The 20,953-nt window shown below is 41.0% G+C and overlaps 1 protein-coding gene across 1 annotated transcript in view; it reads right to left on the minus strand.

The window, feature by feature from the left end:
* Positions 1-3,247: 3,247 nt before the first annotated feature.
* Positions 3,248-20,953, minus strand: part of LOC139748790 (ionotropic receptor 21a-like) — a 42,887-nt gene continuing 25,181 nt past the window's right edge. The window contains exons 4-5 of the mRNA XM_071662224.1: positions 14,770-14,919; positions 3,248-3,769 (exon numbers count right to left, since the gene is read on the minus strand). Of these exons, the coding sequence (XP_071518325.1) occupies positions 3,590-3,769; positions 14,770-14,919 (330 nt within the window). The 3' untranslated portion in view covers positions 3,248-3,589. The remainder of the gene's footprint in view (positions 3,770-14,769; positions 14,920-20,953) is intronic.

Raw genomic sequence — 20,953 nt, forward strand, 5'->3', positions numbered from 1 at the left:
TATCTTTTCTATGTTTACCAAACCATTCCCCCAGACCCTCTCATTTTCCACACCACCTGGACCAAAACAAACTACATCTGCCACTTTGTTATCAAACACATTCAAAAACCTTTCAAAATCCTCACTTCATCTCCTTCACACTTCCCTATCACTTGTTAATACCTCCCTATTAGCCCCTTTCAACGATGTTTTCATTTGTTCTTTTGTCTCACGCACATTACTTACTTCCTTCCAAAGCATCTTTTTATTCTCCTTAAATTTCAACGACCCTCTCCCACCCCAACTCTAATTTGCCCTCTTTTTTCCACCTCTTGCACCTTTCTCTTGACTCCTGCGTCTTTCTTTTATACATCTCCCAGTCATTTTAAAAAGTCTGCAAAAATCATCCAATCGCCTCTCTTCTTTTTCACTTAGAGTCTTACTTCTTCATCCCACCTCTCACTGTCCTTTCTAATATGTCTACCTCCCACCTTTCTCATGCCACAAGCATATTTTGCGCCAACCATCACTGCTTCCCTAATTACATTCCATTCCTTTCCCACTCCCTTACGTCATTTGCTCTCACCTTTTTCCATTCTGTAGTCAATATCTTCTTGTACTTCCTCGCTCAAGTCTCCTTTCTAAGCTCAGTTACTCTCACCACTCTTTTCACCCCAACATTCTCTTTTATTTTGTGAAGACCTGCACAAATCTTTGACTTCGCCTCCACAAGATAATGATCAAACATCCCTCCAGTTGCCCCTCTCAGCACATTGACTTCCAAAAGTCTCTCTTTCACGCGCCTATCAATTAACATGTAATTCAGTATCCAATATCCAATATTTGGCCATCTCTCCTCGGGGATACGGGAGAAAGAATACTTCCCACGTATTCCCCGTGTCTTAGAAAGCGACTAAAGAAAGTGGGAGTGGGGGCTAGAAACCCTCCCCTCCTTGTATTTTACTTTCTAAAAGGGGAAACAGAAGGTGTCATGCGGGGAGTGTTAATCCTCCTCGAAGGCTCAGATTGGAATGTCTAAACGTATGTGGATGTAATCGAGATGGGAAAAAAGGAGAGATAGGTAATATGTCTGAGGAAAGGAAGCAGGATGTTTTGGCTCTGAGTGAAACGAAGCTCAGCGGCAAAGGTGTAGAGTGGTCTCGGTATGTTTTGTGAGTAGAGTAAGGGGTTGGTGAGATGACAAGAGTAAAGGAAGGAGTAGCACTATTCCTGAAACAGGAGTGGTGGGAGTATGTGATAGAGTGTAAGAAAGTAAACTCTAGATTGATATGGGTAAACCTTAAAGTGGATGAAGAAAGATGGGTGATTATTGGTGCCCATGCACCTAGTCATGAGGAGAGAGATCATGAGAGGCAAGTGTTTTGGGAGCGGCTGAGGGAGTGTTTTACCAGCTTTGATGCAGGAGACCGAGTTATAGTGATGTGTAATTTGAATGCAAAGGTGAGTAATGTGGTAGTTCAGGGTAGAATTGGTGTACATGGGGTGTTCAGTGTTGTAAATGGAAATGGTGAAAAGTTTGTAGATTTGTGTGCTAAAAAACGATTGGTGGTTAGAAATATCTAGTAGTGCTCTGTCGGTATCGGTATGTCGCTTTTCCTCACCAGTGCATATCTATGAGTTAATACAGGTTTAGAATTCATTAAGTTTGATATAAGAATGGACATAAAGTAGGACTGTAGGGAACACAGCTGGTGGATATCTGTAAGTCACATTAAAGCTGGTGAAGTGATGTGGCGTACTATCTCTTACGAAGGTGATCAGTTGGTCACAAGCCAGAATAGCTTCTCTGAAGTGAAGGTGCATAGTGTTTGTACTGTACTTAAATGCTTTACTGTCTTGTTATCTTGATCCTGATTTTTCTTGTACAACGTGGGCGCGCCTTTTTGAAGATATGTCGTGATACTTCTAAAGTTTTGACTCTGGCTCCCAAACAAAGAATTTGTCAAGGAATATTTAAAGTCTTTGTGGAACCGTAAATTACACGGGGACATTGAACAGGTTTCTTGTTCCGGGCAAAGTTGTTGACCAGGACGAAGATCTGAGTCCTTATGTTTTGGACTGTTCTTTCGCTTTTGTGTGTTTAGCTTTGTTGGTGACGATGCCCAGTAGCATCCTTCCGTTTCTTATGTAAATTCGATATTTCCTGTTAAAATAGTCTTGTGTCCTTTTTTTTTTCCCTAGGGCTAATTGTAATCTTCAAAGTTGTACTGACATTGTTTAGCAGGGGGAGAAACTGCTCCAGAGTTTGAGGATCATTTGTTGCCAGGGTTCCTTTGTTGGATATGTCTTTCATTGTAAGTTAAGTTCCACCTGGATGATGTCTTGCAAGTCTTGTTGTACTAAGCCTTTGGTGACCTTACTGCTGACTTTTCCTGCGGTATGACGGTGGCGTCCAAGATATGTAGGCTTTTTGTACACTGATATGATTCACTGGGAGCAGCGAGGAATATGTGGAGAGAAAGGCCACTATCTTGGATGCGAGTTATAAGTGTGCAGCGGTTGACGTATTGGAAGTGATACGTATTTTTGAGGACAAAACGTTAAGCTCAAGTGGTCCGATCAAGTAAAAGGGCAGGAGAGAGGTGTGGTCAGAACAAGAGTATGGTTGAGAGCTGAAATGGGTGTGCTCAAATAGTTTGGACATACGCAGAGAATGAGTGCTAAGAGGTTGACGAAGAGGATATATATGCCAGAAGTGAAGGGAACAAGGAGAAATGGGAGACCGGCTCGAGACCGGAGTAACCTTGAGACTAGCTCCTTTGCCACGAGGCTACAACGCAAAGTAAAATCTTATGGCGAAGCTATCACTGTCAGTTGACGAAACAGAACAGTCTCGTCAGATAGATTCACACTCTAAAATAGTCCATCCCCTTTCACGCTACTGAGAGTAGAGCAGCCTAGACGCGTCAACACACCCTAGAGTTTTTCAAAAGATTCTTGTAATAAAATATGCCATCTGTGTTTGCATCTAGTCGTAGTTTATGTTGAGAAAAAAATGATTCTATCAGTGTTAGATATTCTATCATACTTATTCTTTTTTTCGGGCACAAATGCACAAGAGAAAATGTTGAAAAATTCCAATGTGAAAATGTCTTAGATTATTTCTTTACACGTTTCAGCAGTGCATGACGGATCATATGAAAACAAAACAAACTAAGGTAAAATGCAATGACCACATGAATTAAGGAAGAATATATGTAACTCTGGCTTTGTGGACAATGGGAATAATAGTCTCATGAGTGAACATATGAGAAAGATGACATATGTGGGCATGACCTCGAGTTTGGTAGCTCGAAAATATGGTTCGCAAATAGCAAAAATGTGAAGAGGCCTGTGTTTAGAAAGAGAGTACATTGGAGGTGTAAGAAAAGAAAAGAAGGGATCAGCTGATCACGAAATATTGAGCAAAGAGTAAAAGTGTTAAGTCAATAAGCAATAGCTGTCAATCTTATTCTGCTGTGAACTTTTAGGTACAAAATATGATAAGGAAAACAATGATGGTTGTGCCTGTTTTCCACAAAAACTCCAGGAGATTGATTTTTTTTAGCACTTTCAGTTAACCAGACTCATGCCAGTGCTACTGTGTCACTCATAACAAATCTGACAAAATCGTTTTCTCCAGTATAAAGGTGAGGATAGAGCAGAGCCAGCCAAAGCCAGTGATCAGGAAAAGACCCTGCATGTGGTTTATGCTGAGGGGAATAACGCCGTCCACTGCAGCCTCGTCCATCTGGCCACTGGCTTCGATGTCGTCTTCACCACTGTCATCCTTAGAAAGTAGAGGAACACGATTGCATTATGTTTCCCATATTCTTTTCGGTAATCATCAGCATAACTCAGAGTGTAACCAAACGTACATATTGTGATTTCCTCCCTGGTCCAAATGAGAAAGGACCAGAACATTCATGTAATATACGTGACATGATTGCTGAAGCAAAGGTTTAATTCATTTGAAAAAGAAAGTACGGATGAATAAGGATGAAAACTTAGGGTTACAAAACCATCATATTAGATAAATCATAGACAAGTTCTATCCAAATGAACACCTAAAAAGTTCAGGATTTTCTTATCCACAAGTATATCGATTTGACCGTTATATATCAATTAGGTAACACACCAGAACCATTACCTAATATGGAAATCTCTACAATATTTGTTGTGACATGTGAAGCACCATACATACCTAGAGTATACATATATTTTTTTTTTTTTTTGCTTTGTCGCTGTCCCCCGCGTTTGCGAGGTAGCGCAAGGAAACAGACGAAAGAAATGGCCCCCCCCATACACATGTATTTACATACGTCGACACACGCAAATATACATACCTACACAGCTTTCCATGGTTTACCCCAGACGCTTCACATGCCTTGATTCAATCCACTGACAGCACATCAACCCCGGTATACCACCTCGCTCCAATTCACTCTATTCCTTGCCCTCCTTTCACCCTCCTGCATGTTCAGGCCCCGATCACACAAAATCTCTTTCACTCCATCTTTCCACCTCCAATTTGGTCTCCCTCTTCTCCTCGTTCCCTCCACCTCCGACACATATATCCTCTTGGTCAATCTTTCCTCACTCATTCTCTCCATGTGCCCAAACCATTTCAAAACACCCTCTTCTGCTCTCTCAACCACGGTCTTTTTATTTCCACACATCTCTCTTACCCTTACGTTACTTACTCGATCAAACCACCTCACACCACACATTGTCCTCAAACATCTAATTTCCAGCACATCCATCCTCCTGCGCACAACTTTATCCATAGCCCACGCCTCGCAACCATATAACATTGTTGGAACCACTATTCCTTCAAACATACCCATTTTTGCTTTCCGAGATAATGTTCTCGACTTCCACACATTCTTCAAGGCTCCCAGAATTTTCGCCCCCTCCCCCACCCTATGATCCACTTCCGCTTCCATGGTTACATCCGCTGCCAGATCCACTTCCATATATCTAAAACACTTCACTTCCTCCAGCTTTTCTCCATTCAAACTCAACTCCCAATTGACTTCACCCTCAACCCTACTGTACCTAATAACCTTGCTCTTATTCACATTTACTCTTAACTTTCTTCTTTCACACACTTTACCAAACTCAGTCACCAGCTTCTGCAGTTTCTCACATGAATCAGCCACCAGCGCTGTATCATCAGCGAACAACAACTGACTCACTTCCCAAGCTCTCTCATCTCCAACAGACTTCATACTTGCCCCTCTTTCCAAAACTCTTGCATTCACCTCCCTAACAACCCCATCCATAAACAAATTAAACAACCATGGAGACATCACACACCCCTGCCGCAAGCCTACATTCACTGAGAACCAATCACTTTCCTCTCTTCCTACACGTACACATGCCTTACATCCTCGATAAAAACTTTTCACTGCTTCTAACAACTTGCCTCCCACACCATATATTCTTAATACCTTCCACAGAGCATCTCTATCAACTCTATCATATGCCTTCTCCAGATCCATAAATGCTACATACAAATCCATTTGATTTTCTAAGTATTTCTCACATACATTCTTCAGAGCAAACACGTGATCCACACATCCTCTACCACTTCTGGAACCACACTGCTCTTCCCCAATCTGATGCTCTGTACATGCCTTCACCCTCTCAATCAATACCCTCCCATATAATTTACCAGGAATACTCAACAAACTTATACCTCTGTAATTTGAGCACTCACTCTTATCCCCTTTGCCTTTGTACAATGGCACTATGCACGCATTCCGCCAATCCTCAGGCACCTCACCATGAGTCATACATACATTAAATAACCTTACCAACCAGTCAACAATACAGTCACCCTCTTTTTTAATAAATTCTACTGCAATACCATCCAAACCTGCTGCCTGGGAGTAAAGTCAGGTGTTAGTGAGAGAACAAGAGCAAGGGAAGGAGTAGCAGTACTCCTGAAACAGGAGTTGTGGAAGTATGTGATAGAAAGTAATAAAGTAAATTCTCGATTAATATGGGTAAAACTGAAAGTTCATGGAGAGAGATGGGTGATTATTGGTGCATATGCACCTGGGCATGAGAAGAAAGATCATGAGAGGCAAGTGTTTTGGGAGCAGCTGAGTGAGTGTGTTAGTGGTTTTGATGAACGAGACCGGGTTATAGTGTTGGGTGATTTGAATGCAAAGGTGAGTAATGTGGCAGGTGAGGGAATAATTGGTATACATGGGGTGTTCAGTGTTGTAAATGGAAATGGTGAAGAGCTTGTAGATTTATGTGCTGAAAAAGCACTGATGATTGGGAATACCTGGTTTAAAAAGCTAGATATACATAAGTATACTTATGTAAGTAGGAGAGATGGCCAGAGAGCGTTATTGGATTACGTGTTAATTGACAGGCGCGCGAAAGAGAGACTTTTGGATGTTAATGTGCTGAGAGGTGCAACTGGAGGGATGTCTGATCATTATCTTGTGGAGGCTAAGGTGAAGATTTGTATGGGTTTTCAGAAAAGAAGAGTGAATGTTGGGGTGAAGAGGGTGGTGAGAGTAAGTGAGCTTGGGAAGGAGACTTGTGTGAGGAAGTACCAGGAGAGACTGAGTACAGAATGGAAAAAGGTGAGAACAATGGAAGTAAGGGGAGTGGGGGAGGAATGGGATGTATTTTGGGAATCAGTGATGGATTGCGCAAAAGATGCTTGTGGCATGAGAAGAGTGGGAGGTGGGTTGATTAGAAAGGGTAGTGAGTGGTGGGATGAAGAAGTAAGAGTATTAGTGAAAGAGAAGAGAAAGGCATTTGGACGATTTTTGCAGGGAAAAAATGCAATTGAGTGGGAGATATATAAAAGAAAGAGACAGGAGGTCAAGAGAAAGGTGCAAGAGGTGAAAAAAGGGCAAATGAGAGTTGGTGTGAGAGAGTATCATCAAATTTTAGGGAGAATAAAAAGGTGTTCTGGAAGGAGGTAAATAAAGTGCGTAAGACAAGGGAGCAAATGGGAACTTCAGTGAAGGGTGCAAATGGGGAGGTGATAACAAGTAGTGGTGATGTGAGAAGGAGATGGAGTGAGTATTTTGAAGGTTTGTTGAATGTGTTGGATGATAGAATGGCAGTTATAGGGTGTTTTGGTCGAGGTGGTGTGCAAAGTGAGAGGGTTAGGGAAAATGATTTGGTAAACAGAGAAGAGGTAGTAAAAGCTTTGCGGAAGATACATATATATATATATATATATATATATATATATATATATATATATATATATATATATATATATATATATATATATATATATATATATATATATATATATATATATATATATATATATATATATATATATATATATATGTATATATATATATATATATATATATATATATATATATAGGGGCAAGAATGAAGTCTGTTGGGGATGAGAGAGCTTTGGAAGTGAGTCAGTTGTTGTTCGCTGATGATACAGCGCTGGTGGCTGATTCATTTGAGTAACTGCAGAAGCTGGTGACTGAGTTTGGTAAAGTGTGTGGAAGAAGAAAGTTAAGAGTAAATGTGAATAAGAGCAAGGTTATTAGGTACAGTAGGGTTGAGGGTCAAGTCAATTGAGAGGTGAGTTTGAATGGAGAAAAACTGGAGGAAGTGAAGTGTTTTAGATATCTGGGAGTGGATCTGGCAGCGGATGGAAACATGGAAGCGGAAGTGGATCATAGGGTGGGGGAGGGGGCGAAAATTCTGGGGGCCTTGAAAAATGTGTGGAAGTCGAGAACATTATCTCGGAAAGCAAAAATGGGTATGTTTGAAGGAATAGTGGCTCCAACAATGTTGTATGGTTACGAGGCGTGGGCTATGGATAGAGTTGTGCGCAGGAGGATGGATGTGCTGGAAATGAGATGTTTGAGGACAATGTGTGGTGTGAGGTGGTTTGATCGAGTGAGTAAAGTAAGGGTAAGAGAGATGTGTGGAAATAAGAAGAGCGTGGTTGAGAGAGCAGAAGACGGTGTTTTGAAGTGGTTTGGGCACATGGAGAGAATGAGTGAAGAAAGTTTGACCAAGAGGATATATGTGTCGGAGGTGGAGGGAACGAGGAGAAGAGGGAGACCAAATTGGAGGTGGAAAGATGGAGTGAAAAAGATTTTGTGTGATCGGGATCTGAACATGCAGGAGGGTGAAAGGAGTGCAAGGAATAGAGTGAATTGGAGCGAGGTGGTATACCGGGGTTGACGTGCTGTCAGTGGATTGAATCAAGGCATGTGATGCGTCTGGGGTAAACCATGGAAAGCTGTGTAGGTATGTATATTTGCATGTGTGGACGTATGTATATACATGTGTATGGGGGGAGGGTTGGGCTATTTCTTTCGTCTGTTTCCTTGCGCTACCTCGCAAACGCGGGAGACAGCGACAAAGTATAATAAAAAGAAAAAAAAAAAAATATATATATATATATATATATATATATATATATATATGGGTATAGGGGGTGAAAGAATACTTCCCACGCATTCCTCGCGTGTCGTAGAAGGCGACTAGAGGGGACGGGAGCACGGGGACAGAAATCCTCACCTCCTTGTATTTTTTAACTTTCTAAAATGGGAAACAGAAGAAGGAGTCACGCGGGGAGTGCTCATACTCCTCGAAGGCTCAGAGTGGGGTGTCTAAATGTGTGTGGATGTAACCAAGATGTTAAAAGGGAGAGATAGGTAGTATGTTTGAGGAAAGGAACCTGGATGTTTTGGCTCTGAGTGAAACGAAGCTCAAGGGTAAAGGGGAAGAGTGGTTTGGGAATGTCTGGGGAGTAAAGTCAGGGGTTAGTGAGAGGACAAGAGCAAGGGAAGGAGTAGCAGTACTCCTGAAACAGGAGTTGTGGGAGTATGTGATAGAATGTAAGAAAGTAAATTCTCGATTAATATGGGTAAAACTGAAAGTTGATGGAGAGAGATGGGTGATTATTTGTGCATATGCACCTGGGCATGAGAAGAAAGATCATTAGAGGCAAGTGTTTTGGGAGCAGCTGAATGAGTGTGTTAGTGGTTTTGATGCACGAGACCGTGTTATAGTGATGGGTGATTTCAATGCAAAGGTGAGTAATGTGGCAGTTGAGGGAATAGTTGGTATATTGGGGTGTTCAGTGTTGTAAATGGAAATGGTGAAGAGCATGTAGATTTATGTGCTGAAAAAGCACTGGTGATTGGGAATACCTGGTTTAAAAAGCGATATATACATAAGTATAAGTATGTAAGTAGGAGAGATGGCCAGAGAGCGTTATTGGATTACGTGTTAATTGACAGGCGCGCGAAAGAGAGACTTTTGGATGTTAATGTGCTGAGAGGTGCAACTGGAGGGATGTCTGATCATTATCTTGTGAAGGCTAGGGTGAAGATTTGTATGGGTTTTCAGAAAAGAAGAGTGAATGTTGGGGTGAAGAGGGTGGTGAGAGTAAGTGAGCTTGGGAAGGAGACTTGTGTGAGGAAGTACCAGGAGAGACTGAGTACAGAATGGAAAAAGGTGAGAATAATGGAAGTAAGGGGAGTGGGGGAGGAATGGGATGTATTTAGGGAATCAGTGATGGATTGCGCAAAAGATGCTTGTGGTATGAGAAGAGTGGAAGGTGGGTTGATTAGAAAGGGTAGTGAGTGGTGGGATGAAGAAGTAAGAGTATTAGTGAAAGAGAAGAGAGAGGCATTTGGACGATTTTTGCAGGGAAAAAATGCAATTGAGTGGGAGACATATAAAAGAAAGAGACAGGAGGTCAAGAGAAAGGTGCAAGAGGTGAAAAAATGGGCAAATGAGAGTTGGTGTGAGAGAGTATCATTAAATTTTAGGGAGAATAAAAAGATGTCCTGGAAGGAGGTAAATAAAGTGCGTAAGACAAGGGAGCAAATGGGAACTTCAGTGAAGGGCGCAAATGGGGAGGTGATAACAAGTAGTGGTGATGTGAGAAGGAGATGGAGTGAGTATTTTGAAGGTTTGTTGAATGTGTTTGATGATAGAGTGGCAGATATAAGGTGTTTTGGTCGAGGTGGTGTGCAAAGTGCGAGGGTTAGGGAAAATGATTTGGTAAACAGAGAAGAGGTAGTAAAAGGTTTGCGGAAGATGAAAGCCGGCAAGGCAGCAGGTTTGGATGGTATTGCAGTGGAATTTATTAAAAAAGGGGGTGACTGTATTGTTGACTGGTTGGTAAGGTTATTTAATGTATGTATGACTCATGGTGAGGTGCCTGAGGATTGGCGGAATGCGTGCATAGTGCCATTGTACAAAGGCAAAGGGGATAAGAGTGAGTGCTCAAATTACAGAGGTATAAGTTTGTTGAGTATTCCTGGCAAATTATATGGGAGGGTATTGATTGAGAGGGTGAAGGCATATACAGAGCATCAGATTGGGGAAGAGCAGTGTGTTTTCAGAAGTGGTAGAGGATGTGTGGATCAGGTGTTTGCTTTGAAGAATGTATGTGAGAAATATTTAGAAAAGCAAATGGATTTGTATGTAGCATTTATGGATCTGGAGAAGGCATATGATAGAGTTGATAGAGATGCTCTGTGGAAGGTATTAAGAATATATGGTGTACGAGGCAAGTTGTTAGAAGCAGTGAAAAGTTTTCATCGAGGATGTAAGGCATGTGTACGTGTAGGAAGAGAGGAAAGTGATTGGTTCTCAGTGAATGTAGGTTTGCGGCAGGGGTGTGTGATGTCTCCATGGTTGTTTAATTTGTTTATGGATGGGGTTGTTAGGGAGGTGAATGCAAGAGTTTTGGAAAGAGGGGCAAGTATGAAGTCTGTTGGGGATGAGAGAGCTTGGGAAGTGAGTCAGTTGTTGTTCGCTGATGATACAGCGCTGGTGGCTGATTCATGTGAGAAACTGCAGAAGCTGGTGACTGAGTTTGGTAAAGTGTGTGAAAGAAGAAAGTTAAGAGTCAATGTGAATAAGAGCAAGGTTATTAGGTACAGTGGGGTTGAGGGTCAATTCAATTGGGAGGTGAGTTTGAATGGAGAAAAACTGGAGGAAGTGAAGTGTTTTAGATATCTGGGAGTGGATCTGGCAGCGGATGGAACCATGGAAGCGGAAGTGGATCATAGGGTGGGGGAGGGGGCGAAAATTCTGGGAGCCTTGAAGAATGTGTGGAAGTCGAGAACATTATCTCGGAAAGCAAAAATGGGTATGTTTGAAGGAATAGTGGTTCCAACAATGTTGTATGGTTGCGAGGCGTGGACTATGGATAGAGTTGTGCGCAGGAGGATGGATGTGCTGGAAATGAGATGTTTGAGGACAATGTGTGGTGTGAGGTGGTTTGATCGAGTAAGTAACGTAAGGGTAAGAGAGATGTGTGGAAATAAAAAGAGTGTGGTTGAGAGAGCAGAAGAGGGTGTTTTGAAATGGTTTGGTCACATGGAGAGAATGAGTGAGGAAAGATTGACCAAGAGGATATATGTGTCGGAGGTGGAGGGAACGAGGAGAAGAGGGAGACCAAATTGGAGGTGGAAAGATGGAGTGAAAATGATTTTGTGTGATCGGGGCCTGAACATGCAGGAGGGTGAAAGGAGGGCAAAGAATAGAGTGAATTGGAGCGATGTGGTATACCGGGGTTGACGTGCTGTAAGTGGATTGAATCAAGGCATGTGTATGGGGGTGGGTTGGGCCATTTCTTTCGTCTGTTTCCTTGCGCTACCTCGCAAACGCGGGAGACAGCGAAAAAGCAAAAAAAAAAAAAAAGAAAAAAAAAATGAATATATATATATATATATATATATATATATATATATATATATATATATATATATATATATATATATATATATATATATATATATATATATATATATATATATATATATGTATTTATATATATATATATATTTATATATATATATATATATATATATATATATATATATATATATATATATATATATATATATATATATATATATATATATTTTTTTTTTTTTATACTTTGTCGCTGTCTCCCGCGTTTGCGAGGTAGCGCAAGGAAACAGACGAAAGAAATGGCCCAACCCCCCCCCCATACACATGTACATACACACGTCCACACACGCAAATATACATACCTACACAGCTTTCCATGGTTTACCCCAGACGCTTCACATGCCTTGATTCAATCCACTGACAGCACGTCAACCCCTGTATACCACATCGCTCCAATTCACTCTATTCCTTGCCCTCCTTTCACCCTCCTGCATGTTCAGGCCCCGATCACACAAAATCTTTTTCACTCCATCTTTCCACCTCCAATTTGGTCTCCCTCTTCTCCTCGTTCCCTCCACCTCCGACACATATATCCTCTTGGTCAATCTTTCCTCACTCATTCTCTCCATGTGCCCAAACCATTTCAAAACACCCTCTTCTGCTCTCTCAACCACGCTCTTTTTATTTCCACACATCTCTCTTACCCTTACGTTACTTACTCGATCAAACCACCTCACACCACACATTTTCCTCAAACATCTCATTTCCAGCACATCCATCCTCCTGCGCACATCTCTATCCATAGCCCACGCCTCGCAACCATACAACATTGTTGGTACCACTATTCCTTCAAACATACCCATTTTTGCTTTCCGAGATAATGTTCTCGACTTCCACACATTTTTCAAGGCTCCCAAAATTTTCGCCCCCTCCCCCACCCTATGATCCACTTCCGCTTCCATGGTTCCATCCGCTGACAGATCCACTCCCAGATATCTAAAACACTTCACTTCCTCCAGTTTTTCTCCATTCAAACTCACCTCCCAATTGACTTGACCCTCACCCCTACTGTACCTAATAACCTTGCTCTTATTCACATTTACTCTTAACTTTCTTCTTCCACACACTTTACCAAACTCAGTCACCAGCTTCTGCAGTTTCTCACATGAATCAGCCACCAGCGCTGTATCATCAGCGAACAACAACTGACTCACTTCCCAAGCTCTCTCATCCCCAACAGACTTCATACTTGCCCCTCTTTCCAGGACTCTTGCATTTACCTCCCTAACAACCCCATCCATAAACAAATTAAACAACCATGGAGACATCACACACCCCTGCCGCAAACCTACATTCACTGAGAACCAATATATATATATATATATATATATATATATATATATATATATATATAGATATATATATATATATATATATATATATATATATATATATATATATATATATATATATATATATATATATATATACATATATATATATATATATATATATATATATATATATATATATATATATATATATATATATATATATATATATATATATATATATATATATATTTTTTTAACATCATTTTGCTTTGTCGCTCTCTCACCCGTTAGCGAGGTAGCGCAAGGAAACAGACGAAAGAATAGAAAGAATATCCCAACCCACCCATATACACATGTAGATTCTTATACGTCCAAACACGCAAATAGACTTACCTATACATCTCAATATATACATATATGTACACACTCAGACATATACATATATACACATGTATATATGTACATACTGTCTGCCTTTATTCATTCCCATCACCACCCTGCCACATATAAGATAACAACCCCCTCCCCCCTCATGTGCGCGAGGTAGCTCTAGGCAGACAACGAAGGCCCCATTCGTTCACACTCAGTCTCTAGTTGTCATGTAATAATGCACCGAAACCACAGCTCCCTTTCCCCATCCAGGCCCCACAGAACTTTTCATGGTTTACCCCAGACGATTCACATGCCCTGGTTCAATCCACTGACAGCACGTCGACCTCTGGTATACCACATCGCTCCAATTCACTTGCACGCCTTTCACACTCCTGCATATTCAGGCCCTGACCACTCAAAATCTTTTTCACTCCATCTTTCCACCTCCAATTTGGTCTCCCACTTCTTCTCGTTCCTTCCACCTCTGACACATACATCCTCTTTGTCAATCTTTCCTCACTCATTCTCTCCATGTGCCCAAACCATTTCAAAACACCCTCTTCTGCTCTCTCAACCACACTCTCTATATTACCACACATCTCTCTTACACTATTATTACTTACTCGATCAAACCACCTCACACCGCATATTGTCCTCAAACATCTCATTTCCAGCACATCCACCCTCCTGCGCACAACTCTAACCATAGCCCACGCCTCGCAGCCATACAACATTGTTGGAGCCACTATTCCTTTAAACATACCCATTTTTCCTTTCCGAGATAATGTTCTCGACTTCCACACATTCTTCAATGCTCCCAAAATTTTCGTCCCCTCCCCCACCCTATGATTCACTTCCGCTTCTATGGTTCCATCCGCTGCCAAATCCACTCTCAAATTCACTGTATATATATATATATATATATATATATATATATATATATATATATATATATATATATATATATATAGATATATATAGAGAGAGAGAGAGAATATATATATATATATAGAGAGAGAGAGAGAGAGAGAGAGAGAGAGAGAGAGAGAGAGAGAGAGAGAGAGAGAGAGAGAGAGAGAGAGAGAGACGTTGATGATATGTGGTCCTTCTCGCCATCTTCCCAGGAATGATACTTTCTTTAATGAATTAAATGATATTCACCCTACCATCATGTTCAAGATTGACTGAGAAAATGAAAAAAAGATGAAATTGCCGTTTCTTGATTTTTTAACTAGAAAATCTGATCACTTATGTTTCAAGATCTACAGGAATCCTACGAACTCTTAGAGCTATATTCGTTACTTTTCAGTACATGAATTTTCTGTGAAAATTTCTGTAGTTATGTGTATATTCTTAAGAGCATTACAAATCTGTGATTCCACTTTTTTCATGGATATCTTTATCTCACCCCAAGTGAAGCGGCCATTTGCAGAGCATTAAGAAAGAACTTCCTGACGAGGCCGCTTTCTTGTATCCAACTCATAACTTGGTCCAACTTCCTTTTGAGTGGAGAGTGGCGCTGTAAGCCCAAGGCGACGTGATACGTCTGAAAGTTACCCTGCAATGCATCAGTAGACTTAATATAGTTTCAACAGCGTTGATGCTTATAGGTGCAAATGAATACACATAACAGTATTTGAACTGTAATCATCTATACAGCTTTACACAGATACTGAAACACTATATAACCACCATAGTTCCGCTCCCACTTATGTTTAGTAGTAGCTGGAAGCTATACATTATCACTGGTGAATGTCTTAAAGCGAGAATAGCCCTGACCGCCATAGATAGCCTACCGGTCGATGAATAAGGTTGGTTGCTTAATGGACACCCCTCCTCCCAGACAACGGACTAGATCTAGTAACACACCTCTAGGAAACATGTGAGCTCACAAAGGAAAAGTAACTCAAAGAACAAGAAGTACAAAAGCAACGAAATCACGGCGACAAATTGTCGAAAGTTGTTAGTTGCCGATCGGTTTTAATTGCCTCTACTTACAAATGGGAACAGCATGCTGGCTCATTGTAAAGGACCTCACACTGTATAACCATGCCCATCTGACACTAACTATATTTCATGCATGGGAAACCAATAGAAGAACTTCCATATAAACAAGCTAGATAGAAAGTGCTCTGAGCCACAAATCTCTTGTGCATTTCAATCTTCGGGTGAACAGACGAAGGAAAACAGTTCAAATGCTTAAAGCTGGTAAGGGGACGCTTAGGGAACTGCTACAGTGATAGTAGCCAGGAACACAAAGGTGGACTAAACTAAGCCTACGTAATCCGAAGCAAAATGGATGAGAACACGTACATACATTGACAATAAATCAAGTGAACCCAGATCCAGCTGTTCCAGATGGCTATCAAAAGCATGATCAAATGTTCTCTGAAAGATTCCAAGATTGCATCAGCAAATCCTGGACATAAAAACAAGACTCTCCCGACAGGACATAGGGAAAATCAAACCATACCTTATACCACGTAATTATAAAAAAAAAAACTGAGTACAAGATTGCATTGTTGAAAAGGTCGGCTTCTACGAGACTGCATCATCACCCTATAGCACTCCAACAGTCGCGATGAAGACGCTCATGTCACACTAATAAGGCTGCAATGAGCAGAATGACCAACTCTAGTATCTTACCAATGACTAATCTGGTGAGATGGCGTAACGACTGGAAATATGACACTAAGAAAATGCAGTCAACCAGACAGACATTATCATAGTACATTTAGCAAATTGTAGTCAACATGGTCCCTCTATCCAGAGTATATGCAGTTGCTCATGAAAGCTGTGTTGTGTGACATCTGACACGAACATTGGTGAGGAGATTGATTAAAGTGATTTGCCTGGATATGGAAAGGGAGCTGAATGTTAACGAATGTGGCCTTTGTTATCTTTTCCTAGCTCTACTTCGCAGGCGCACGGGGGTAGAGGTGTACCATTGCATGTGTCGCGGGGTGGCGAAGGAATGGATGAAGGTAGCAAATAGGAATATGTACATGTGTGTATTTGTATGTGTATGGTTATATATATGTATGTATACTTCGGAAAGTATAGGTATGTATATGTGTATATTTGTATGTATCTGGGAATGTATATGTATATATACGTTGAAAAGTATAGGTATGTATATGTGTATGTGTGGGCGTTTATGTGAATGCATGTGTATGTGGGTGGGTTTGGTAAATCTTTAGTCTGCTTCCTTGCGCTATATAGCTAACACGGGAGACAGCAACAAAGTATGATAGAAAAAAAATAAATGTATTTTTTTCGTACATATTTGCCTTATCCCGCGTTAGCGAAATAGCGTTAAGAACAGTGACACTGAGAAGGTATATTTTCACTTGGCCCACCTCTCCGTCACATCTTTTCGAAATCATAAATGGGAGAAGGGCATATCCAGCCCCCCACTCCCACCCCTTTTCATAATTCATACTGTCTCCCTTTATCCATTCTAGTCGCCACCCCGCCACATACGAAATGACAACACCCTCCCCCCACAGATGCGCGAGGTATCGCTAGGAAAAGACAACAAAGGCCACATTCGTTCACACTCAATTTCTAGTTGTTATGTATTATGCACCGAAACCACAGCTCCCTTTCCACATCCAGGCCCTACAAAACTTTCCATGGTTTACCCCATACGCTTCATATGCCTTGGTTCAATCCATTGACAGCACGTCGACCCCGGTATAGCACATTGTTCCAATTCACTCTATTCCTTGCACGCATTTCACCCTCCTGCATGTTCAGATCCCGATCACTCAAAATCTTTTTCACTCCATCTTTCCACCTCCAATTTGGTCTCCCACTTATCCTCGTGTCCTCCACCTCTGACATATATATCCTTTTTGTCAATCTTTCCTCACTCATTCTCTTCTTGTGACCAAACCATTTCAAAACACTCCCTTCTGCTTTCTCAACCACACTCTTTTTATTACCACTCATCTCCCTTGCCCTTTCATTACTTACTCGATCAAACCCACCGCACAACACATATTGTCCTCAAACATATCATTTCCGACACATCCACTCTCTTCCGCATAACTCTATCTATAGCCCACGCCTCGCAACCATATAACATTGTTGGAACCACTATTCCTTCAAACATACCCATTTTTGCTTTCCGAGATAACGTTCACGCCTTTCACACATTTTTCAACGCTCTCAGAAACTACGCCTACTCCCCCACCTTATAACTCACTTCCGCTTCCACGGTTCCATCCGTTGCGAGATCCACTCCCAGATACCTAATACACTTCACTTCCTCCGGTTTTTCTCCATTCAAACTTACCTCCCAATTGACTTGTCTTTCAACACTACTGTACATAATAACCTTGCTCTTATTCATATTTACTCTAAGCTTTCTTCTTTCACACACTTTACCAGACTCATTCACCAGCTTCCACAGTTTCTCACCCAAATCAGCCACCAGCGCTGTATAATCAGCAAACAACAACTAACTCACTTCCCAAGCTCTCAACAACTTCCCAAGCTCTCAACACTTCCCAAGATCTCACAACAGACTGCAGACTAGCCCCTCATTCAAAAACTCTTGCATTCACCTCCCTAACAACCCCATTCATAAACAAATTAAACAACCATGGACATACAGCACACCTGCGGCAAATTGACATTCTCTGAGAAGCACCCACTTTCCTCTCTTCCTACTCGGACATATGCCTTACATCCTTGATAAAAACTTTTCACTGCTTCTAACAACTTGCCTCCCACACCATATATTCTCAATACCTTCCACAGAGCATCTCTATCAACTCTATCAAATGCCTTCTCCAGATCCATAAATGCTACATACAAATCCATTTGCTTTTCTAAGTATTTCTCACATACATTCTTCAAAGCAAACTCCTGATCCACACATCCTCTACCACTTCTGACACCACACTGCTCTTTCCCAATCTGATGCTCTGTACATGCCTTCACCCTCTCAATCAATACCCTCCCATATAATTTACCAGAAATACTCAACAAACTTATACCTCTGTAATTTGAGCACTCAATTTTATTCCCTTTGCCTTTGTACAATCGAACTATGCAAGAATTCCTCCAATCCTCAGGCACCTTACAATGAGGCATACATACATTAGATAACCTTACCACCCAGTCAACAACATAGTCACCCCCTTTTTAATAAATTCCACCGCAATACCAACCAAACCTTGCCGGCTTTCACCTTCCGCAAAGCTTTTACTACCTCTTCTCTGTTTAACAAATCATTCTCCCCAACCCTCTCACTTTGCACACCACCTCGAACAAAACACCCTATATCTGTCACTATATCATCAAACACATTCAACAAACCTTCAAAATACTCACTCCATCTCCTTCTAATATCACCACTACTTGTTATCACCTCTCATTAGTCCCCTCAGAGATGTTCCCATTTCTTCCCCTGTCTTACGCACTTTATTTACTTCGTTCCAAAGCATCTTTTTATTCTCGCTAAAACTTAATGATACCCTCTCACCCCAACTCTCATTTGCCCTATATTTCACCTCTTGCACCTTTCTCTTTACCTCCTGCCTCTTTCTTTTATGCATCTCCCACTCATTTGCATTATTTCCTTGCAAAAATCGTCCAAACACCTCTCTCTTCTCTTTCACTAATAATCTTACTTCTCCATCCCACCACTCACTACCCTTTCTAATCTGCCTACCTCCCATGCTTCTCATGCCACATGCATCTTTTGCGAAAGCCATCACTTCTTCCCTAAATACATCCGATTCTCCCCCACTCCCCTTACCTCCTTTGTTCTCACCGTTTTCCATTCTGTAATCAGTCTCTCCTGGTACTTCCTCACACAAGTCTCCTTCCTAAGCCCACTTACTCTCACCACTCTCTTCACCCCAACATTCTCTTTTCTTTTCTGAAAACCTCTACAAATCTTCACCTTTGCCTCAACAAGATAATGATCAGACATCCCTCCAGTTGCACCACTCAGCACATTAACATCCAAGAGTCTCTCTTTCGCGCGCTTATCAATTAACACTTAATCCAATAGTACTCTTTGGCCATCTCTCATGCTTACATACGTATACTTATGGATATCTCTTTTTTGAAACCAGGTATTCCCAGTCACCAGTCCTTTTTCATCACATAAATCCACAAGCTCTTCACCATTTCCATTTACTGCACTGAACACCCCATGAACACCAACTATTCCCTCAACTGCCACATTACTCACCTTTGTAATCAAATCACCCATCACTATAACCCGGTCTCGTGCATCAAAACTACTAACACACTCACTCAACTGCTCCCAAAACACTTGCCTCTCATGATCTTTCTTCTCATGCCCAGGTGCATAGGTACCAATAAACACCCATCTCTCTCCATCTACATTCAGTTTTACCCATATCAATCTAGATTTTACTTTCTTACACTTTATCACATACTCCCACCATTCCTGTTTCAGGAGTAGTGCTACTCTTTCCCTTGCTCTTGTCCTATCACTAACCCCTGACTTTACTCCCAAGACATTCCCAAACCACTCTTCCCCTTTACCTTTGAGCTTCGTTTCACTGAGAGCCAAAACATCCAGGTTCCTTTTCTCAGACATACTAACTATCTCTCCTATTTTCTCATCTTGGTTACATCCACACACATTTAGACCCCCAATCTGAGCGTCCGAGGAGGATGAGCACTCCCCGCGTGACTCCTTGTTCTCTTTCCCTTTTTAGACACATGAGGAATGCGTGGGAAATATTCTTTCTAACCTATCCCCAGGGATCTATATATATATATATATATATATATATATATATATATATATATATATATATATATATATATATATATATATATATATATATATATATATATATATATATATATATATATATATATATATATATATATATATATATATGTGTGTGTGTGTGTATGTATGTATATATATATATTTATTCATTTATCTATTTTACTTAATCGCTGTTTCCCGTTAGCCAGGTAGCGCAAGGAACAGACGAAAGAATGTCCCAACCCACCCACATACATATACACATTCACACACGCAAATATACATACCTATATATTTTCAACGTATACATATATATACACACACAGACATATACATATATACACATAGATATAAGTCATAATGTCTGCCTTTATTTATTCCCATCGCCACCGCTCCAAACATAAGATAACAACCCCAACCCCCAGCAGTTGCACGAGGTAGCGCTAGGAAGACAACAAAGGCCACATTCGTTCACACTCAGTCTCTAGCAGTCATGTCTGATGCAGCGACACCACAGATCCCTTTCCAAATCCATGACCCAGAGAATTTCCATGCTTTACCCCAGATACTTCACATGCCCTGGTTCAATCGACTGACAGCACGTCGACCCAGGTATACCACATCGTTCCAATTCACTATATTCCTTGCACGCCTTTCACCCTCCTGCGTGTTCAGGCCCCGATCACTCAAAATCTTTTTCACTCCATATTTCCACCTCCAATTTGGTCTCCCACTTCTCCTCGATCCGTCCACCTCTGACACATATATCCTCTTGGTCAATCTTTCCTCACTCATTTATCAATAACTAACTGTATTGTTGACTGGT

Source organism: Panulirus ornatus, chromosome 5 (assembly GCF_036320965.1).
Source record: "Panulirus ornatus isolate Po-2019 chromosome 5, ASM3632096v1, whole genome shotgun sequence".
Classification (NCBI taxonomy): domain Eukaryota; kingdom Metazoa; phylum Arthropoda; class Malacostraca; order Decapoda; family Palinuridae; genus Panulirus; species Panulirus ornatus.